The sequence below is a fragment of the Aulonocara sp. 'chitande type north' Nkhata Bay genome, linkage group LG8, assembly GCF_057382095.1.
Source record: "Aulonocara sp. 'chitande type north' Nkhata Bay isolate Kocher_YH1m ecotype deep benthic linkage group LG8, A_spYH_male_GT1.1, whole genome shotgun sequence".
Taxonomy (NCBI): domain Eukaryota; kingdom Metazoa; phylum Chordata; class Actinopteri; order Cichliformes; family Cichlidae; genus Aulonocara; species Aulonocara sp. 'chitande type north' Nkhata Bay.
Window position 1 is genome coordinate 10,118,768 of NC_141351.1, and position 20,070 is coordinate 10,138,837.

Sequence of the window (20,070 nt, forward strand, 5' to 3'; positions counted from 1 at the left end):
TAGCTTGATATTTTTAAGCACTGCCCACCAAGTCAATCTAAGCTTGATGATCTGATGATATGACACACTACTGTTTAATTAAGCCGTACCCTGTACAAAGCACACAAAAAGATGCGTGTGGATAACTGGTGTGTGTGTGTGTGTGTTTATGCTTTTAATCATACTTGGCTGAGGGTTTGATCTCCTGACCATTCTTCAGCCATTTGACCTGAACATTGGGATCCACCACTTCACACCTCAGGGTAATTTTCTTGCCCTTTTCCACTGAGTAGCAAGATTCAAGCTTCTTCAGGAAAGCTGTAGTTGAAAACACACAGAGAAAAACCTTAAATTAACTCATTAACTCACGTATGTCATACCCGCTCAGCCTCATAGTGCCCATCCTCTTGCCTTCTTCTTTCTATCCTTTTCCTCTCAATCATATTTGCAATACTCCTCCACTTCTTCCCCTCCCTTCCGTTAATTGGCCCGACTTACCCTCGCTATGTATAACAGGCTCGGCCTTCATTTTTTTCAGACGCTTCAGCATGCCCCTCAGGTCAGTGATGCCATACTCAAAGGCGATTTTCTCATACTCGCTTGGGTGGGCACTCTTAAGCAGTTCCCACACATCTATCTCTGGTTCTACTTTTTCAGGTTTCTTCTTCTTCCTGGCAGAGAAATAAAAGGGGGTTTCTTAACAGGTAGGGCAGAAGAAGCACAAAATACAATGAGGAAATCATACTGTCTCCTCGATAAACAAAACAATGTCAAGATTCTCACTTAGCAGCTTTGAGCAGAGCGCTGAAATCCAGATCTCCCTCATCCTCTCCAGCGTCACTGCATGTACAGAATCAGACTAACTGTAACACACATAATGCATTTTGCCATGGCACAACATTAAGTGTACTATACTGTCAAACCAATGTGCTGTGAGACATGTTCACACATATATACACAGAAAAAAACATTTTAAAAAGTCTATGCATGCATTTTCCACAAGATGAAACACAAACCCCAGAGCACTTACGCTCTCTTGAAGGCAGACAAAATATCTGCCTGCTCGTCCTGATGTGCAGCTGTAATAAGAGAAGTTGCAGAGAACGCACATTATTCCTGGATCAGATCAAAACATCAGTATGTATAGAATCCGTGGCAGCCTTAGCAGGCGCGAGTCTGTTTTCACTCACCCTCAACAGAGATCTCAAAGGTGGAGCTGTCACATTTGTCTTTTGAAGTCACTTCACACCTGTAACCACCAGCGTCTCCAGGGACCACTTTGATGACCTTCATTTCATAAGTATAGATCTTAGGGAGAAAATATTCATTAGTTCTTAGCTATTTCTGAAGGAAGAGGATCGGCCAACACGGTACAAAAAAAATATCTATGTCTCTCTTTGACACACACTTTAGTATTTCTGTCGTAAGTTTCTTTGAACTGCAAATGTTTTCCAGCCTTGCTGCCAAGGTCCAGCCACTTGCCCTTCAACCATTTCATGGTGGGTTTTCTTGTCAGGTTGGTGGAGTCGACCTTGGCTATGAAAGTGACATCCGTTCCTGCCATTCACAAGCAACAGTTAATTCACATGACATTATATACTCAGATTGCATATTACGGATTACTGGAGACAGCAATAACACAAGCATTCATTTGTGTATCTAACCTGCGACAGCGACTACATTATCCGGCGGTTTCTCCACAAAGAGCCCAGTGAGCTCAGTAGACTGAGGCTCTGAAAAGAAGGAGTAAAAAAGATTTGTTAAATCAGTAAATCATTAAAATCTGGAGCCCATTTTTATAGATTCATTTAAGACATGTGCTGCAAAATAACATACAACAAAAAATAATGTTCAAAATGCCAAAATGCAAGAGACACGGTGAATGGTTTGGATATATCTTTGCTTATACGGAGGATCTAAAGTACATATAAAACACATACAGTATAAGTCACATTGTTTCTGAACAATGATACTTCCATGCACGATGGGGGCACTTTTTGGACACTTGCTTGCTGATAGAGCAAGCTCAGTAACAGCAGATGAAGTGTCCTGCTTGTTCAGGCAAGCAAAACGTACAGAAATACACAATCACTATATAAAAATCTGAAACTATTAACAAATGCACCTGGTGTCCTTTATGCATCAGCTTTTTTCTACCATCATCCAAGATTTGGCATTCAAGGTGCTACTCTATAAACAATGCACACTTGTAATTGGCATTAGGTTCTTTTGTTGCGTCCTACTCTACAGTGCAGCTCTCTGCTTTGTTTTCTGACAGGGAAAATAAATGTGCCTAATAAATTCAGTTTACTAAACAATCACAGCCAAGACTTGGCTTGGAAGCCATGAGAAGCTACTCAGGAATACAATCTCCTCTTTGAGCATGACCAACACATAGCTGGCACACATCTGAATTTCATCACGTTTTCACGCATTGCATTGTCACAGTCCTGCACTGTGCTTTCACATCGTCCTCATTCTCCCTCCAGTGCAGGGTCTGCTACAAAAAACAATTATCCCACTTTCACATTTGAAAGTATAACACTTCTAAGTTATACTGTACCATAAGTCTGTATAAACTCAAGGTAAGTAAACAACAGTTACACAATGATTATTTTAGAGTCATTGCATCGAAACAACACACAGTAAAATGCAACCATTCTCTCATAATGATAAGATCATGATCTCAGTAGTCATGATCTGAGCTTCAAATAATCAGTTTAATCATCAAACATCGAATCTAATATTTGAAATTATCTTGATTACTTCTGCTGGACTGATTTCCAAGGCTGCAATCAAATCAGATACTTTACCCCACACAGAGCAACAACAGAACACCCCATGCTGCCTGAATAACAACACCCCCCCTCCCCCCCCACAAATATTACACAAAAATCCCAAGCCAGCACTGAGTTTAATTCACATTCAAACTGCTTAGTATTTACAAAAAAAAAAAAAAAAAAAAAGCTCAAGTGTTTATGGGAAAAAAGGTAGATCAGAATCCAGGTGTGGGTTACAGCGGTCAACTGAGAAGAAGTGATGTCCAGTCAAGTGGCACAGAAAGCACATGCTAAGGTTTTATCTATTAGGACATTATTATATAATAATAATTATAAATAACACAGTCCATATCAGGTTCTTAAATTATTTAAATACAACTAATGACATATTATAGTGTCCCACAATTTGTTAATTAAATAAATAATAATTTAAAAAGGCATTTTAACTTACTTTTTTGTAAAAAGTAAGTTAAAAAGCAGAAGCAATTTGTTAAGCGCCACCTTAGTGCTTCTATGGGAATTAAGATGGTAAGTAGCAACCAGGTGTTGTTGATCAAATGCGCTTGGTTAAATGTGAATAAATGTTGAATGCAAAAATTAAAAGAACTTGAATTTATAATTTATATACTGCTTTTAAATAGAATCAAACGACAACATTAATCTCACATACTTCACCAAATAAATCATTGAGGTGTGATTTAGATTTAACTTAAAAATCTATTTTTATATCCTGTTCTTATAAGTTATAAATCTAATACGTAGTATAAACTTAGTATAAATTTTGTTGCAATAAATTCAGCCAAGGGAATGTTGGATTCCAATACTTTTTTTTTAATTGGCAGTAACTTTTTTGCAGACATCCATTACTAGTATGAGAGCCCCGAAACAAACTGCAGTTGGCCAAGTGATGATAATCCCCCCACACATTATACCCCTGTGAGCATGGCTTTAAACAGCCTTGGTATGATAAGCACTTCCCACACAGAAATTGACTCTTAAGAGATACATTAAAGGCAAACTCAACTCAGAGGAGTGGAATAAACTTTCTGTAGCCAGGACAGGGGATCAAAGAAACGGCAGACCTGAAAATATTTTAAAAATCTATAAATCTATATTTAAAATGTGGACTGTATAAAAAAGATATTTGACCCCCCTGATGATTCTTTGAAATTAAATTTAAATGCCCTGAGTAATTACTGCATGACTAAATCAGTGCACAAACTCAGCCATATGCCACAGTGTTGAGTCAATGATGTTATTCAGCCTGATATATTAATAACATTGATCTCTGAAAAAAAAAAGACTTCTCAGATCTGACTTAATGAGGATGAAAAATATATTTTTTAGTGACATTATGTTGAATTATTAAGATAAATTAGTCTAGAATTTGATATAGACATCATAGCTTCTACATTAGGCTGATTTTGGTACATTTCTTCAGATTCCCTCTGTTTCTATCTTCATCCTGGCTGCGTTTGTCTGTATTGCTAACCAGAATGGTGTGGCTTGGTGGATTCGTGGTGGACGATGGTGATGATGAGAAACTGTACTCCCAGTGTTGGGGTGAAATATGGCCGACAGCTTAAGATCAGTGGTTCTTATGTTTCCCTTTGAAGGTTTTGCACATGTTCAAGGTTTTTTTGTCTTTGTTTCATGCTCCAGTTTTTCCCACTCACACTCTACCACTAAGCTTACCCTTTCTTCTCTTATATATGTGCCATGCTGAGCTGTGTCTGGATCATCTGCAGTACAATGTACCTTTCCTCCCTCTAGGCAAATGTTGTCACAGCAGGAGTAGCTTGCTGAGTTCCACATTCAGCGATGGGCATTCATGACATCAGAGGAGATGCACACTTATGAATGGTAGGAAAGGAAAAAGCTGTGGTCATACATCCACCGCTGGCCACATTTGACAGGAAATTTATAGAGGTGCCCAATTTATTATTCATGACCTCATATTGACTCTCTAGCCCACTTTTTGCTTGGCAGGCCACTACTTTCTGGTATGATTCAGCACAGCAACCAGCCTTCCCTACATGGCTGCCTTGTTGTGAGGACACAAAACAGTCTTGACACGTTTGATAGAGTCTGTGACTTCTCATCTTTCCTTTGCATACCTCCACGTCCATCATCTGTGTATTTCCAACAGTCCAAAAAAGAAACACTTTGGCAATCGTCCTGGTAATACTGGCATCGCTCCCAAGGTCCAGTCTGCCAGTCTTAACTCCAAACATATTCCTAACATATGACAACATACACCGCAGGAAAGAGTTTACATTTCTCAGTTGCCACTAATGCTGCACCTTACCTCATACTAAGAACACATAGATGTTCAAATTGGAAAAGGAAAACCCTTATAAGTGCTGTGTTTCCCTGTTAAGCACAGCAAGTCTTGGACATTTTGCACACGTCTGAAAAAGTACACCAAGAAATTAGCACCCTTCAGCTCCCTGGGGCCTTCACCCTTCCAGAACCATTCCATGCAATCTCCATCTAGTTCATAGGTGTCAAACTCTGGCCCGCGGGCCAAATTTGGCCCACAGCCTAATTACATTTGGCCCGCGAAGCCATACCAAATTACTATTAGAGCTGGCCTACTGGTATTATACAGCTAATATATATATCGTTTAGTATTAAGCTTTGCTTGTTCCATATTCAGTTTTTCAGCAAAACTTGTTTGAGTCCATAAGAAAAGATTCATTATTATACCTGGAGGAAGATTTTGTTTTTCAATAAATATTAGCGTTAGCCCGCGACTTTGTTCCAGTTTTGAATTTTGGCCCACTGTGTATTTGAGTTTGACACCCCTGATCTAGTTAGTCAAAATAGAGCAGACGTTCAACTGATCACTCTGGCATCACTAAGGCAGATGGGGACAGCTTTGTATCAAGAGCTCTTAAATTTTTCTTGTAAAACCTGAGCTGCAGCGCTGTAGCAACACTTTTAGATTTAGCCTTTATGACACTTTAACGAAGTTTAGTTAGTCAAACATCTCAGATCCTTTGAGCTGACAACACATGAGCCTATATGCAGATCACATGCTCTCTGGAGGAACTGCGTTTGATAATGTCTTGGATGACCTCACTACCTGACCTCTCCTTGCAGTTTCCTAATACAGCATGATGTTAAATTTGAGAAGCAACCATAAAAAGTGTCATAACATCAGATGACACTTGGCACGTTAACAGCAACAGCTGCTATTGTGCCCCAATGAGTGCCGCACACGAACCACAGCTGTGTTTCCACTCTCATTGTTTAAATTGCCTGAGGGACAGAAGCACAAGAGGGTTGGTATCATAGGTCACAGATGGAGAGACAATAATTTTCACATGGAGAAACAAATTCTAAATTGCTGAAAGAACATAAACAAAATAATTTGTCTGTGAGTTGTCTGGTAGCATCAGTGGATACCACCAGTAGGGGACAGAAATGGATGAATGACATAAGAACGCTGTCACACACTAGGATGCCTACAGTGTTTTCTCTTTCTGAAGCTGCTACGGAGATAGATACACAGACAAGCCATCTTTAAAAACACTGGGAGAAAACGTGAATAACATGATTATCTCTGTACACTCCCACCTATCAAGAGATTAGATATGTTAGGCACCAAATGATCTGACATATCAGGATGACATACTGCTGGCAGAGAAGAAAAGAGAAAATAAAAAGGAGCCAAGCTGACTGGGTTTCAACATATCCAATATGACAGCATTCTGGGATCCAGTCGTGGGTTGCCAAACAAAGTGTAACCAATGACTTCAGGAGAAGGACAACCTTCTAGCACCCAAGGTTCACTTACAGAGTGAAGGTTGGACCATGCAGTTAGACACAACGTGCCCTTTAAGGTGATGGATGATGCACAAATATTTGTGCCTGTCACTCCCATCTAGTGTGATGGGGTGAATTTAAACTTTTCCTAACCTTAACCAAATAGTTACCTAAAGATAAATATGTGGCATTTAGTGCCTAAACCTAATAAGTGAGTCAAAGTGAAAAGTGTGTGAAAAACAGAAAAAACCACGAGCAACCATCTGTTTGTCTGGGTTTCTCTCGGGAAGACAAGTTAGAATCCTGCACCATGGGAAATAGCTAAGCCCGTGGCGATAGTGTGACGCTCTGGGCAATGTTCTGATGAGAAAATGTGTCATTCGTGTACATGTTTGACTCGTATCACATATCCCGTCAATCGACATTGTTGCAGACAAAGTAGAACAAGTTATGGTAATGTTATTACCTGACAGAAGTGGCAAACCTTCAGGCAAACATTGCATACAGCAGAACGTTCAAATTTGTTCATGAATTAAACATTGAAGTTTTGAGTGTTAACTCCATAGTTCCCAGTTTGATTAAACATCTGTGGGATGAACCCAGAAAACAAGTCAAAACTATGAAGACCCTACCTCACACTTTACTACTATACCTGACAGGAGCAAGGTATTCAAGTGCCTTCAGGATCTCTGAAGGTAACTGAATCCGTCCTGCTAAGTCTATCCCATGACAGGTCGGAGGAAACTGTACAATATTAGGTTATTGTTTTAAAACTTATGGCTGATAAGCACTGAGAGAAGTAGAATCTCTTTTTATAATCCCCAAGAGGAGCTCTGTGGCATACCACAGAATTTTGGTCAAACAGCTTCATGCACATTTTATGAGCTCTGTAGTGAGTGATACTTTGTCTTGGCAGACAGCAGTCTCATCGCAGACCAAGAACCTTGTGTACAAACAACTTCAATCCAAAGAAGTTTTGTATGCAACCAACTGGTTTTAATAATATATGTTGTAAAACTGAAAAAATAAAAAGCACCACAAAACCTCCAACAATGCAGCTCCCTCTCTAGGCAGTGTTTTCTTTTAGGGGAATATTGTATTTTGATATAAATATTTTGGAGGAGCACATAATGGCTAATAGATATTAATTTGTAAATAATTGGACGTGAATAAAAACAAATATTATACTACAGTATATTTCTAACTTTCTTTAAAGATATAGCACATTTAAAGGCAGCTTGAAAGAAAGGCAGATGTGAAATGTCAAAATGAGGTCAGAGGTCAAATATGACATAATATTTGGATAATAACTATGCTGCAGAATTTTAAACAAACTTAAAGAAAAAAATACATTTTATGAAATTTTTTATAAAATAGCTCTGTATGGCATAATTATGACTGATCTTCAGATCAAACTATTGATGTTAAAGGAGAGGTCAGAGGTGAAATCTTTACATGATATTTTGTCGACAATACTTTTAAGATTTGTACTTTCCAAGTTATAAGGCTTTTTGTCAATTTTCATCCAGAAATCATAAAGTTTATTTTGAAGGCCTTGGTGGATGTAAGAAAAACATTTGACTGTTAACATGACCCAACTCTACAACCCTACATAGTTTTATCAGAATTGCGTTTACAGACAGAATGAGGCACATGCAAATGCTAGGAAAACAAATAACCTCCAAAAATTTAAAAAAAGCATTAAATCTGTCCAAACTGAAGTAATCAAATGATTTCATCTAATAAACTGGACCCAGGCTCACTAAACGATATATTATGTGACAGTTTGACTAGCACATAATACCGATATTTCACTGATATTAATCTTAACACTCAAACAGATGATTTAGAAAACTATAGTTTCAGCAAACACATCAACATAAAATGCTGCTCTTTTCTTACCATCTCCATCAGTTTCTGTATCTGCTGCAGACAAGGAAGCAAACAAAACTGAAAAAAGCAGCTATGAAGCAAAAATGCTTATTGTTGCACAAAAACCACTTATTGCTGCAACAGAGACCAAGCAACACAGCAACATGGCTGTAACACAAGCACCATGCACTGTCACATTTTTCATTAAAATTCGCTAACATCCAATCCACCTTGAATATGCAAATTCAAATATTTTCCTATTAACACATTCAGAGTTGCTAGGTAGATAAACACATTAACTATGGAATTTTTAAAAAAATAGAAACAGAAACATACTTTTAAATGATGTAAATAACAAAACTGTGCAGTTTTACTCGCTACATGTGTTTCACATGTTTAGCATATAAAGCTTAAGGTTAAAGTCGACCTATTGTGCTCATTACCAGCTTTATTTCAAACTCTTCTAGAGTAGCTCCACATGTTTCATGGTTCAAAACAACCCTCATTCATTTCAAACTAGGCCTTGGTGCAGCCACATTGGTCACCCTCTGTTTGAAGCAGCTCCTCCCTTTTTAACACCTTCCTCCCTTTAAGAAAACTTTCTAATGCTTAACTCATCCTTGCAAGAAGAAGATTTGAAAAGCAGGTGGGAGCTGGTGTGCTCACTACCAGAGCAGTGTATTTCCTTCCTATGACATCATACAGATCTAATAGCAGAGCAGTTTAGAGAGCTCTGCTTACATGTACATATGGTGACCTCGGTATTTGAAACCATGACCATGTACCGAGGCAAAAAGTAAAGCATAGTAGGTCCACTTTAATTTCACACATAACATATACTATAAGGTATATGTATATAAAGTGTATTAAAAAAAGAGTCAGGTAAGAAAAATTATCACAACATGTGAAATGAATAATCCTGTTATTCATGTCATAACAGCACAGCAGTCAGATATGTTACAGTCGGTAACGTATCGCTTAGTTCTGTGAAGAAAAATCTTTGTGAAAAAAAGAAGATTTAGCCCATTTCGAGAATACACAACAAAAAGTTGCGAGGATCACCTGAGACTTGCAACCTGAAGGAATCATGCACATACTGTAATTTTCACACATTATGTCACATATGAACTCATATGTGAGGACATTAAATTGATACCACAGGCATATACATTAAAATATAACACTCAAGGTAAATTTAGTGCCTCCATGTCAGTTCATTCCCACGATTCTGCCTTACCTCCATCTTCAGCAGGTGCATCTAAGGAAAATGAAGGGACATTAACTTGGAGTTCCAATATACACTAGAAATAGTTACTACGTGCAGTGAAAAAGAATGTCTTTGTACATTAGACAGACACTGGGGCACCTACACATTACACCTACAGGGCATGGAAGCTCCTGGTGCGCAGTTTTTATGCTGATGTTCATGGCAGAGGAGATTTGGAGCTCGGGAGCTACTGAGAGCTATGGAAACTTTCATGCACAATCTCAGAACTCGGTGACCCTACTCGACCCGACTTTGCAATAATACTATTTACAGTTGATCATGGTTTATCCAGGAGGTAAGAAATGTCCTTCCTAGGTCCTTGATTTTATACTTCATTATATAATGTATGTGCTTTTGTGTCGTGACCCTGAATTACATAAAAGGAAGGAAAGGAATGGCTGGATGAATGGATATACTTTAGTCCTTATAGTGTATTATTCCCTGACACTAATAGACCACCACATCTTCTTCAGGATGTGGCAGAGGGAAAATGAATAATGGTTAAGTAACTAATAACAACAAATGTTGAGACCTGGAAAATGTTATATTTGGAAACGCTGCAAATGTAACAAAACCAAAAACTCACAAAAACTCAAGTAGTAATACGATGGCACCTATCCAAGATGGCGGCCAACTGAACGATGGCACCTATCCAAGATGGCGGCCAACTGAACGATGGCACCTATCCAAGATGGCGGCCAACTGAACGATGGCACCTATCCAATATGGCGGCCAACCAAACCGGTTTGAGAACCGGTTTGACCGGTTTCGTGCGTGTGCGCATGCGCGTTCAGTAATTCGATGGCACTAGTCCAAGATGGCGGCCAGCCAAACCGATTTGACCAGTTTCGTGTGTGTGCGCATGCGTGTTCAGTAATTCGATGGCACTAGTCCAAGATGGCGGCCAGCCAAACCGATTTGACCAGTTTCGTGTGTGTGTGTGCGCATGCGTGTTCAGGTGTTGAAATACCACAGGGTATCAGAGGGGTTATATGAGTTTATGTGTTTTTAACGGGGTTTTAATTTAATCAAACCATAGGGTTTTTAATTAAACTATTTTTCACTTAGGTGTATCGCAACATTCAGTTATGCATGTGTTCTTAAAAGCAATTCTTTGTTTCTTGTTTCATTCTTGGCGGAGTGGAAGCTGTTTTGGTTCACAGTGCGCCTTAACAAAGAGGGTGTGCTCTAGTCAAAAGTGTTGGTAATAGTGTTTTAATCACACTAATTTTCTAAATCTGACAATGTCTCAGCTTGCAGTGAGGCATGCATTTTATTTTATAAATGGCACAAATGGGAATTTCTTCTGAATGGGTGATGTCAGCATGTTCACAAGCGTTTCATTTAATCAAACCCCTAGTTTTAATTTAACTAGTTTTTACACATCTACTGGGGTTTCTTTCCAGGGTTGATGCGATCATTTTATTTAAAAATCGGGATTTCGGAATGTTGAACTAAGAGTGAGACAAAGCCAGCCAGCTAGTTTTTAACACAGTAAATGTTACAAATAGCATTCAGTCCTTTAGAAAATAAATGCTATAAGCAGCCAGTATCGCTCTTTTCATCAGCCCTTTAGAAAATAAACGCTACAGTGATACTTCTAAAACCAGTCGCCCAGACCCGCTCCAACTTTTCAACAGCTGGCTAATTGTTTGAATTTGTTCAGGATTGTAAAAGCCCACTGCGGGTATCACTTAGTTGTTGAGAGTACCATGCGAACAAGGGCCCAACCTATTGTTTAAAGTGGCCAGTATTGGCTCTTTTTGTAATTCCTCGACAAGGTAAATGGGGCAGTTGGTACCAGTCGGGTGGTGACCCAGCCTATTGTCTGAAGTATCGGCTCCTTTGTAATTCCTTGAGAAGACAAAAGCCCTGTAGGGTCTCATTTAAATTGATTGGAGACATCTTGTTTCATTCTTGGCGGAGTGGAAGCTGTTTTGGTTCACAGTGCGCCTTAACAAAGAGGGTGTGCTCTAGTCAAAAGTGTTGGTAATAGTGTTTTAATCACACTAATTTTCTAAATCTGACAATGTCTCAGCTTGCGGTGAGGCATGCATTTTATTTTATAAACGGCACAAATGGGAATTTCTTCTGAATGGGTGATGTCAGCATGTTCACAAGCGTTTCATTTAATCAAACCCCTAGTTTTAATTTAACTAGTTTTTACACATCTACTGGGGTTTCTTTCCAGGGTTGATGCGATTATTTTATTTAAAAACGGATCAAACGGGCCATTTCTTCTGTAAGGGGTTTCATGGTTTCAGAGTAGTTTTTAACACAACAGATAGTCGCAAATAACATTCAGCCCTTTAGAAAATAAACGCTACAGTGATACTTCTAAAACACGCTGCACACAATGTCACCTTTTCCCCCAAAGCAGCCAGTATCGCTCTTTTCAAACTAATCGTCTTTTAAATACACTCATTTTGTGATTCTGGTGTCACACCATGCACCGATGCAAGCATTTTATTTATTTAAAAACGGATCAAACGGGCCATTTCTTCTGTAAGTGGTTTCATGGTTTCAGAGTAGTTTTTAACACAACAGATAGTCGCAAATAACATTCAGCCCTTTAGAAAATAAACGCTACAGTGATACTTCTAAAACCAGTCGCCCAGACCCGCTCCAACTTTTCAACAGCTGGCTAATTGTTTGAATTTGTTCAGGATTGTAAAAGCCCACCGCTGGGTATCACTTAGTTGTTGAGAGTACCATGCGAACAAGGGTCCAGCCTATTGTTTAAAGTGGCCAGTATTGGCTCTTTTTGTAATTCCTCGACAAGGTAAATGGGGGGCAGGTGATACCAGTCGGGTGGGGACCCCGCCTATTGTCTGAAGTATCGGCTCCTTTGTAATTCCTTGAGAAGACAAAAGCCCTGTAGGGCCTCATTTAAATTGATTGGAGACATACCTTTCTTTTTGGAAACACCCACCCTATATAAAAAAACACGCTCAGAGCCCGATACCCTGAGCCATTTACGCCTCAAGATTCGCTGCAGAGCACACCATTTTCTTTGCGATCATCAACACTAACATCGTTCTTTATAACATGGACATCGTAAACGGTAAGTAAAACAAAACCTATTATTGGATTTTTAAAAAGTGTTATGTTAACATATTATAGGATATTCAAACTATCTTTTTTTCCTAAAACAAAAGCTTAATTTTTAGGAGTTCGGGAGAACGGCCCAGGACCCTTTTCTTTAGAAACGGGCGCTTTTACAGCTGGAACTAGTTCTCTAACAGGCACAAGGTGTGTACAGCATTACTGGATTTTTAAACGTATGTATGTTTTAAACTAGCGATTGTTTTAAATTATGTAATAACGTTTTTGTTTGTTCCAGGGTTAACAAACTGAGCAGGAAAACATTCAGACACCGCTACCACAGAGCCCTACCTTACATCAGGTGTGTATACAACGGGATGTATAGTTGTGTATTTTTTTTTAAAGGGGTTTAAACAATTACAAATGTTCTAAACTGACCGTTTTACACCTACAGAGCCACGCCAGAGAACCGGGTGTGTGGAGAAGCAGGACCATCCCGAATAACGCACACTACAAGGTAAGCATAGGCATATATAAATTAGATAAAAAGAGATAGAGAGGGAGACACGCTTATTCAGTTTGAAATGGGTACATGTATAATATGTTTTAACACATGTCTATCTATCTTCACAGACTGCAGAACAGCACCCCTCCTCATAATGATCAGGACACCATACGATTCCAGACGTTTTTGGAATGTTTAAGCAGTATCGACCTCCCAGAACAACAAAAACCTGGAGCTTTGTGCAACAGTGGAGAGTCAGAACCGATCTTCATCAGCGAACCTGCAACACCCCCGAGTGAGTGGCTACCACGCGATTTCTCTGATGTTTTTGAGTACAGCATGTCAGATTTTGATCTAGTTCATATACCCACCACCCCAGAATGTGTCAGAAATAGCGTTGATTCACACATAGATTTCGAAGAAGACGGCATAACAGACTCTCAAATATCAGCGGCGTATGATGCTTACATAAAGCTTCCAGACGCTCAGCCTGCTGAACAAAGTCATATAGCTTCAATAGCTTCAATAGCTGATAAATTATGTTTGATTGAAGCTAGACTCAATCAATACCACCAAGAAGCACAGGTACAAAGGCAACAGTTTACCAAACTCATAAACAAAGTGTGTAGTACATTAGACAACATCTGCAGCAAAATTTCAAGTCCCTGACTTTTAAAATCCAGACCATGGACCCTCCAAATAAATTATTTAAACATAATAACGGAACCTCCACTCCTGTTAGATGTTTTGACTTAGAGACTTTTATGCAGTGGGCTGAAGAAACAGATAAAAAATTAGACGATATTATAGCTAGACTTAATAGGGTGCCTGCATCAGCCTCATCCGATACACATCCTTGTCAGACTGTTCCTACGTCTGCTATTGCTGATGGGGCTATTGTTGCTAATAATAGTGATAGTACAGCTGGTGTTGCTCGGGCCGTTGCTGTTACTGATGCTAACCATATAGCTTGTGCTGCTGGTGATTTTGCGTCTGATGCACAATCTAGCCGGGTCACCTCTGCTGCAGCTACTGCAGTTGTTATTGAGCCCGTTGTGCAGTCTGGGTCCGGCAGCCGCTCTCAGTCACACATTAGAGAGATACCTAATTTTAATGCTCGCGAATTGCGTGAACGCCTTGATTTTAGGGGTATAAGTCTCGATCATCCAGAACAAGTGCCGGCGCGAGTGCGCGAGTGCTTAGCCAATGTGATAGACAGAGCTGTGGCGGGATCCCAACAGGGCAGTGTTCTAAACGTGGTCCTGCGTGGCCCCTCGCTGGCTTCAGATGTTCAGGCTGTTTTAAACGCTGATGATCGGTATGATCCGGAGCTGTTTCTCGATCAAATTGCACAAGTTATGCAGAGTAATGATGAATCTATCGGTGATGATGAATTAGAGTTTATTGTCACGGTAGCTCAGAACAGTAGTGGCGGGTCTCGCTTAAGACTGGCGCACATACCTTATGATGAGATTCTCTCAAAGAAAGGCAGACATTTATACACACCAAACAACACAAACAACAATTTGTGCTTCTCCCTATGCATAGCACATTCATTAAACTCATCATCCTCTGAGCATGAAAAACTTGCTACAGCTAAACAGATGCATGCTGAAGTAGGTCTATGCGACACACAGCAAGTATCATTCTCTGATGTCGGTAAATTTGAGAAGCACTTCAACATTAAGATTGTAATCTATTACCACACAGAAGGGCGTAAACGCCTGGAATGTTTTTACACACATGAAGAGCCAAACCCTAACACGTTGATGATGTATCTCCATAATCAACATTACCACCTGATTTTAAACCCGACCGCTTTTTTGGGGGGATCCTATGTGTGTAATTTCTGTTACAGTATATATAATACACCATTACAGCACAGCTGTAAACATAGATGTAACACATGTTACACACTCTGTCAACATCACAGGGGACCCACAGTGAAATGCAGCGACTGTAACCGCATCTGCAAATCACAACACTGTTACCAACAACACAAATTACCTGAATTAAAACACAACATGATCCCCTGTGATAATATGAAACATTGCATGCACTGTGGCACCACATATAGAGAATCCAAGAAATTGCCACACAAATGTGCGCAGCCTAGATGCGAGCACTGCCGCGAACCTAAATTAGCAGGAGACTCCGACCATCAGTGTTTCATACAGCCTGTTGAAAAACAGAAGCCTAACGATAAATACATTTTATATGATTTTGAGACGCGGTACCACAACGGTAAACACGAGGCTAACTTTGTGTGTGCGTCTGATCTGAAGGGCAATAAGTTCACATTTAATACATTAAAGTGTGTGGAGGCGTTTGTGCAGCATTACAGACGCCCAAGGTTTCGTGGGTACACTTTCATAGCACATAATGCATCTGGCTTTGATAACTACATACTCCTCGAGTACTTTGTCAGACAGAGCATAACACCTAGTGTCATAATGAGCGGCAGCCGTGTGATTTTAATGCATGACAGGGACTATGACCAGCGGTGGATTGATTCGTTCAGCTTTTTGCCCATGGGCCTTGCCAAAATACCCTCTGCTTTAGGTTTTCAAGACCTGCAGAAGGGCCATTTCCCACACAGGTTTAATACGAGGGATAATGAGCGTTATGTGGGCCCGTACCCAGACCCCTCCTTCTACGGCTATGAGCACATGTCTGAAAGCGATAAGGTGCGATTCATGGAATGGTACCAGGTTGCCTCACAGAATCCCTTTGATTTTCAGGCTGAACTCAGGCGTTACTGTGTTAACGATGTTGATGTCCTGCGTAAAGCATGCATCATTTATCGTGACACGCTACTGGGTTGTACTCAAGTTGATCCATTCATGTATACCACCCTGGCTGCATTTAGTATGGGTGTGTATAAAACGCTGTTTCTGCCTAGAGACGCGCTCGCTCTCACGTATGAAGGGGCATACGTTGAGCAGAACAAGACGTTTTCTAACGTCTCTATTGAATGGCTTCAATATGTGTCCCACACCACCAACAAAGTGGTAAAACATGCTCTCAGAGGAGGCGAACAGAGGGTTGGACCGTATTTTGTGGACGGTTTTGACCCCACAAGTAATACAGCTTATGAATTTGCAGGATGTTTTCACCACGGTTGTGTTAAATGCTACCCCGAGAGTGAAGTTAATCCTGTCAGCAAAGCATCCTATGGACTGCTGCATCGCATGTTTTGTGACAAAGTTGATGCACTGAGATCACAACACAGTGTGAGCGTAATAGTGATGTGGGAGTGTGAATGGGCTGCCTTGAAGCAGACAGACCCTGCAGTTGTGGCTTTCATGCATACGTACAGAAAGCCAGAACGCCTGAATCCCCGAGACGCCCTTTTTGGCGGTCGCACAAATGCTCTAAAGCTGTACCACAAGACTGCTTGTGATGAAAAAATATTTTACTACGACTTCACCAGTCTCTATCCCACAGTGCAGTCTAAAAAAGACTATCCTGTAGGACACCCTCAAGTCATTTACACCAACTTTGACAAGCTAGAAAATTATTTCGGGTTTGTTAAATGCACAGTGCTCCCACCTAAGGGTCTTTTTCACCCCGTCCTACCCTACAGATGCCATGGAAAACTGATGTTTCCACTCTGCAGCATGTGTGCTGAAGACCAGAACCAGCATACTGCATGCGGGCACAGTGACAGTGAGCGGGTGTTGAAAGGCACATGGGTCTCATTTGAGCTTGAAAAAGCTGTTGAGAAGGGATACAGGGTTCTTGCTGTTGATGAGGTGTGGCATTTCCCCAATAAGACCGACACATTGTTTAAAGACTATGTGAAAGCCTTCCTAAAACTCAAACAGGAGGCCTCGGGGTATCCTGAACATGTGAACACACCTGACGAACAGCAGAAGTACATAGACGAGTATTATGAGAAGGAGGGAATAATGCTAGACCCATCCAAGATTTGTGTAAATAAAGCTGTTCGTAACTGTAACAAGCTGTTGTTAAACTCGTTATGGGGTCGTTTCAGCATGAGGTCAAACATGGCATCATCTGAGCTCATTACAGACCCTTCCAGATTTAGCCAGCTAATGTTTAGCGACCAGTACGACGTGCGTCAGTTTTGTTTCATCTCTGACGACGTCGCAATGGTGCAGTGGCGCCACGCTGATGGTAGAGCTTCCCGTGTGAAGGACGTTAATGTCTTTGTCGGGGCCATGACCACTGCACACGCCAGACTCATGCTGTATGATTTGCTAGACAACTTGCAGCAGCGCGTGCTGTATTGTGACACGGACAGTGTCATTTTCACGGCACGCCCTGGCGAGTGGATGCCTCCTCTAGGTCCGTTTCTGGGGGATCTCACAAGTGAATTAGATTGTGGAGAGGATGGTGTGGAGGATTACATAGCGGAATTTGTTTCCGGTGGGCCAAAATGTTATGCGTATCACACATCGCTGGGCAAGACCCAGGTCAAATGTAAAGGCGTCACACTGAATGCATTAAACTCGAAAGTTGTCACCCACGACTCCTTGAAAGGTTTAGTCCGCAAGTTTGTAGCCAATCAGACATCAGACGCACACCTAGTTGCCGTGTCTGATAGCATCAGACGCGATAAAAAGAAGCTTCATTTGAAGAATGAAACCATTGTGAAAAAAGTTAAAGTTGTTTACAATAAGCGCCGTGTGCTCCCAGACTTCACAACCCTTCCTTATGGATTTTAAATTAGAACAGGGGTTTGACGCCCGGTTGCAGCATCCGTTCAGCATGGTGGTCAGCGGTCCCAGTAACTGTGGCAAGACTTTTTTTGTTAAAAACATAATTGAAAACTCTTCCAGGATTATATCATGCAGCATTGATAACATTGTGTATATATACTCATGCTGGCAGACACTATATGACCAGCTTCTTAAGATAAGAAACATAAACTTTGTTAACGGTATACCCGAATCTCTTGCTGATGACACCCTTCTGCCTGCAGAAAAGAACAATTTGTTAATTATAGACGATGTGATGAACGATGCAGCTAACAATTTAGAAGTACAAAATGTGTTCACAAAGTATGTGCATCATAGGAATTTGAGTTGTATATATCTAGTTCAGAATTTGTTTATTCAGGGAAAATCCAGTAGAACCATTTCCTTGAACACTAATTACCTAATATTGTTTAAAAATCCGAGAGATAAATATCAGGTTATGCTTTTAGCCAGGCAAATGTTTCCGGGTAATACTAAATATTTTATAGAAGCGTTTAATGATGCCACATCGACAACATACGGGTATCTTTTAATAGACTATAAAGCTAAGACCCCGGACTATTTAAGACTCAGAACAAATTTACTGTCAGACCGTCCGGTTGTTTACATTCCAAAACAAAAATCAGCAAAGAGGTGAGAGGATGTCATCACGCATGCGGAGGAATCTGTCTCTGTTGGAGATGATATACAGGGCTCCTCCTACTCTACGCAGAGTTATTATTAGTAATTCAAACTTAGATTTTATCAATGCATTGTGTGAGATAGCCTTTAATGTATTGCATGGTAACATTCCACTGACCAATCAGCAGTACAAACAGCTAAAAAAGAAAAAAACAATAATCAGACTGATTGCAGACAAAAAAATAAAATCTTTGAAAAAGAGAAAGACAATCAACCAATCTGGAGGGTTTTTACTGCCGTTATTAGGGGCTGCAATCCCTTTCATAACCAGTCTGATAGCAAACAGGTGAAAATGGAACATGTGCAAAAGATGTTTTTGGTACCCCAACACCAGTTGGACTTAATAAAGCAACAGCAGCAGCAGCAGCAGCAAACAGGCACCATCAGACAACAGTCTCAGAACGAGTTGGACAAGGAGATGTTACAAGTGTTACAAGATTCTGACATAGATGTGTATGAGAAGGCTAAAAAATACAGCGATATTCTCCAAAGATACCTCACCCTTGTGAGACAAGGTGCCCGTGAAAAGAATGTACTGTCTTTATCATTACCTGAACAATTTAACAGGGATGTGCAACCCCAGTCGGCGGACACATTGCCTGTTCATGGTGATGCCGGGGTGCGGGATCTTGTTGCGGAGAATGTTTTAACACACATACCTAAAAGGAGTAGGAGGAATGCAGAACTTATTCTATCAGCGGTGAACCGTTCGCCACACTTGATCTCTTACAATGACAAAGGCGAAATTGTTGTTGATAAACAAACCATCCCTGGTTCACACATTTATGATCTAATTAAAGCCGTCACAACCACACACACACCTTCTGAGGGTTTGAGACCTATCGGCTGGACAGAGTTTTTAAAAGCTTTCTCAGATTTAAACATACCGTTATCAGCCATATCTAACACAGGCATACGTAAGACCGTCGCCTTGTATAAAACCGATCACACACTGTCTGAAGACCATGGTTTTTTAAAACACACACCAAAAAAGAACACCCCCGGTGGACCGCTGCGACATAGTACACTAAAAAAAATAAAGAATAAAAAAAACAAAATAAAGGGGGGTCCTGTAGAGTGGTTGGATTTTTGAATTCAGGTTTTTTTTCTTATTGCAGAAATTGTTTTTCTGCTAAAAATATTTGCTGTTTGGTGTTTTTCTACTGTTGTGTTTTTTTTCACTTATTGCTGCTAAATTGTTTTGTTTTATTTTCTTTTATTACTGTTAAATATTTTATGTCTTTTATTACTGGTTAATGTTTGATTTCTTTTATGTTTAAACAAAGTATGTTATGAATCTATATATATATATACGAGATTTGATAATAAATACCATTGACTCGATTAAATCATGCTCTCATGTTGTTTTTATTATTATTCTCATTAGTACATATCAGTATCCACATTGCACACACACATAATCACTGCATACAGCAACAGGTTGTA

General features: G+C 40.1%; 2 protein-coding genes across 6 annotated transcripts in view; one reads left to right on the forward strand and one right to left on the reverse strand.

Annotated features, from left to right (window-relative positions):
- Positions 1 to 20,070, reverse strand: part of LOC147323188 (myosin-binding protein C, fast-type-like) — a 40,710-nt gene that overhangs the window by 9,255 nt on the left and 11,385 nt on the right. The window contains exons 3-11 of one of the 5 annotated variants that reach the window (XM_086303402.1): positions 9,640 to 9,660; positions 8,433 to 8,456; positions 1,644 to 1,712; positions 1,388 to 1,536; positions 1,170 to 1,287; positions 1,010 to 1,058; positions 763 to 819; positions 478 to 650; positions 165 to 297 (exon numbers count right to left, since the gene is read on the reverse strand). In XM_086303402.1, coding sequence (XP_086159528.1) covers positions 165 to 297; positions 478 to 650; positions 763 to 819; positions 1,010 to 1,058; positions 1,170 to 1,287; positions 1,388 to 1,536; positions 1,644 to 1,712; positions 8,433 to 8,456; positions 9,640 to 9,660 — 793 coding nt within the window. Of the gene's footprint in view, positions 1 to 164; positions 298 to 477; positions 651 to 762; positions 820 to 1,009; positions 1,059 to 1,169; positions 1,288 to 1,387; positions 1,537 to 1,643; positions 1,713 to 8,432; positions 8,457 to 9,639; positions 9,661 to 10,255; positions 10,383 to 20,070 lie in introns of those variants that run through there. The other 4 variants (XM_086303403.1, XM_086303404.1, XM_086303407.1 and 1 more) reach the window with 4 other exon arrangements.
- Positions 12,718 to 13,918, forward strand: LOC147323189 (uncharacterized). Its single transcript, XM_086304863.1, has 5 exons — positions 12,718 to 12,733; positions 12,840 to 12,921; positions 13,013 to 13,075; positions 13,169 to 13,231; positions 13,348 to 13,918. Exons 1-5 carry the CDS (start codon positions 12,718 to 12,720, stop codon positions 13,886 to 13,888), a joined length of 765 nt encoding a protein of 254 aa, XP_086160989.1. The 3' UTR covers positions 13,889 to 13,918.